The sequence below is a fragment of the Mandrillus leucophaeus genome, unplaced genomic scaffold (assembly GCF_000951045.1).
Source record: "Mandrillus leucophaeus isolate KB7577 unplaced genomic scaffold, Mleu.le_1.0 Scaffold151, whole genome shotgun sequence".
NCBI classification, from domain to species: Eukaryota; Metazoa; Chordata; class Mammalia; order Primates; family Cercopithecidae; genus Mandrillus; species Mandrillus leucophaeus.
Window position 1 is genome coordinate 1,728,191 of NW_012101488.1, and position 1,800 is coordinate 1,729,990.

The 1,800-nt window shown below is 50.6% G+C and overlaps 1 protein-coding gene across 2 annotated transcripts in view; it reads right to left on the reverse strand.

Annotated features, from left to right (window-relative positions):
* RSPH6A (radial spoke head 6 homolog A (Chlamydomonas)) overlaps positions 1-1,800 on the reverse strand; it is a 19,294-nt gene that overhangs the window by 12,952 nt on the left and 4,542 nt on the right. For both annotated transcript variants that reach the window (XM_011975123.1, XM_011975124.1), the window contains exon 2: positions 852-1,089. In XM_011975123.1, coding sequence (XP_011830513.1) covers positions 852-1,089 — 238 coding nt within the window. The remainder of the gene's footprint in view (positions 1-851; positions 1,090-1,800) is intronic.

The following is a 1,800-nucleotide window of genomic DNA, read 5'->3' on the forward strand; positions in this document are numbered from 1 at the left end:
TCCTGAGTAGGTGGGACTACAGGCACCCGCCACTATGCCTGGCTAATTTTTTGTATTTTTAGTAGAGACGGGGTTTCACCGTGTTAGCCAGGATAGTCTCGATCTCCTGACCTCGTGATCTGCCTGCCTTGGCCTCCCAAAGTGCTGGGATTACAGGCGTGAGCCACCGTGCCCGGCCAAAAAAACTATATTAAAAACAAACAAACAAACAAATAAAAAATATATATATATATATAAAAAATAAAAATTAAAAAAATAAAAAGCAGAGCTGACAGCCTTTCCTTTGCTTCAAACCATTCAGCGGTGCTCCAGTGGCCTCAGAAGAAAGCCCACATCCTTTGCCTGGTGTTCAAGGCCTCCTGTGACCTGGTCCTGCCTCCTCCACTGGGGGCACCCATGAGACTGAAGTTGTTTTTGTTTTTTTGGTTTTTTGTTTTTTTTGATACAGAGTTGCGTTCTGTTGCCCAGGCTGGAGTGCAGTGGTGGGATCGGCTCACTTCAACCTTTACCTTTGGGTTCAAGTGATTCTCCTGTCTCAGCCTCCTGAGTAGCTGGGATTACAGGCGCCCGCCATCACACCCAGCTAATTTTTGTATTTTTAGTAGAGACAGGGTTTTGCCGTATTGACCAGGCTGGTCTTGAACTCGTGACCTCGTGATCCACCCCCCTCGGCCTCCCAAAGCGCTGGGATTACAGGCATAAGCCACCCCATCCTGCCGAGACTGAAGTTATTTTGTGACTGGACTGTCCAATGCTGTCTTTTGCCTCCGGGCCTCGACACAGGCTGTGCCCTAAGTATGCTTGGGCTCCCACTGACCCTGAAGCCCACCTCTCCTGACTGGCTCACTCACCATCTCCTCCTCCATCTCCTGTTCGCCTTCGGCACCGCCTCCACTCCGGGTGAACAGCGCCTTCTGTTTCTCTGCCATCTCGTAGGTGAGCTGCATCTTGGGATCGTCCCGCAGGGTGTCCAGCTTGGGGTGGAACCACTCCCACTGCGTGGTGCGGTTCAGCGACTCCAGGACAGACAAGGGGTCCTCGGGCCGCTGGTTCAGAATCTTGGTCAGCAGGTTCACCAGGTGCTCGTACCTGCCTCCCGCAGGAGGAGTGGGAAGAGAGGGGCCTCACTCACTCAGCTCACTGAGCCGGCTCCCATGTGCCTGGCCCTGTGCCTGGTGCTGGGGACACAGTAGGGAACAGAAAAGGTTCCTGCCCAGGTGTAGCTGACATTTATTTATTTGTTTACTTATTTTTTCTTTTTTTCTTTTTTTTATTATATTTTAAGTTCTAGGGTACATGTAGATAATGTGCAGGTTTGTTACATATGTATACTTGTGCCATGTTGGCGTGCTGCACCCATCAACTTGTCAGCACTCATCAACTCGTCATTTACATCAGGTATAACTCCCAATGCAATCCCTCCCCCCTCCCCCCTTGTTTACTTATTTTTATTTATTTTGTGAGATGGAGTCTTGCTCTGTTGCTCAGGCTGGAGTGCAGTGGTGCATCTCTGCTCACTACAACCTCTGCCTCCCGGGTTCAAGCGATTCTCCTGCCTCAGCCTCCTGAGTAGCTGGGATTACAGGCACCCGCCACCACGCCCGGCTAATTTTTGTATTTTTAGTAGAGACGGGGTTTCACCATGTTGGTCAGGCTGGTCCCAATCTCCTGACCTCGTGATCCACCCGCCTCGGCCTCCCATAGTGCTGGGATTACAGGCGTGAGCCACCACATCCGGCCCTGTCGCAATTAATTAAAATTTAAAAAAGAAAAGCCTCCAGCTGGTGATTGTCAATGTCT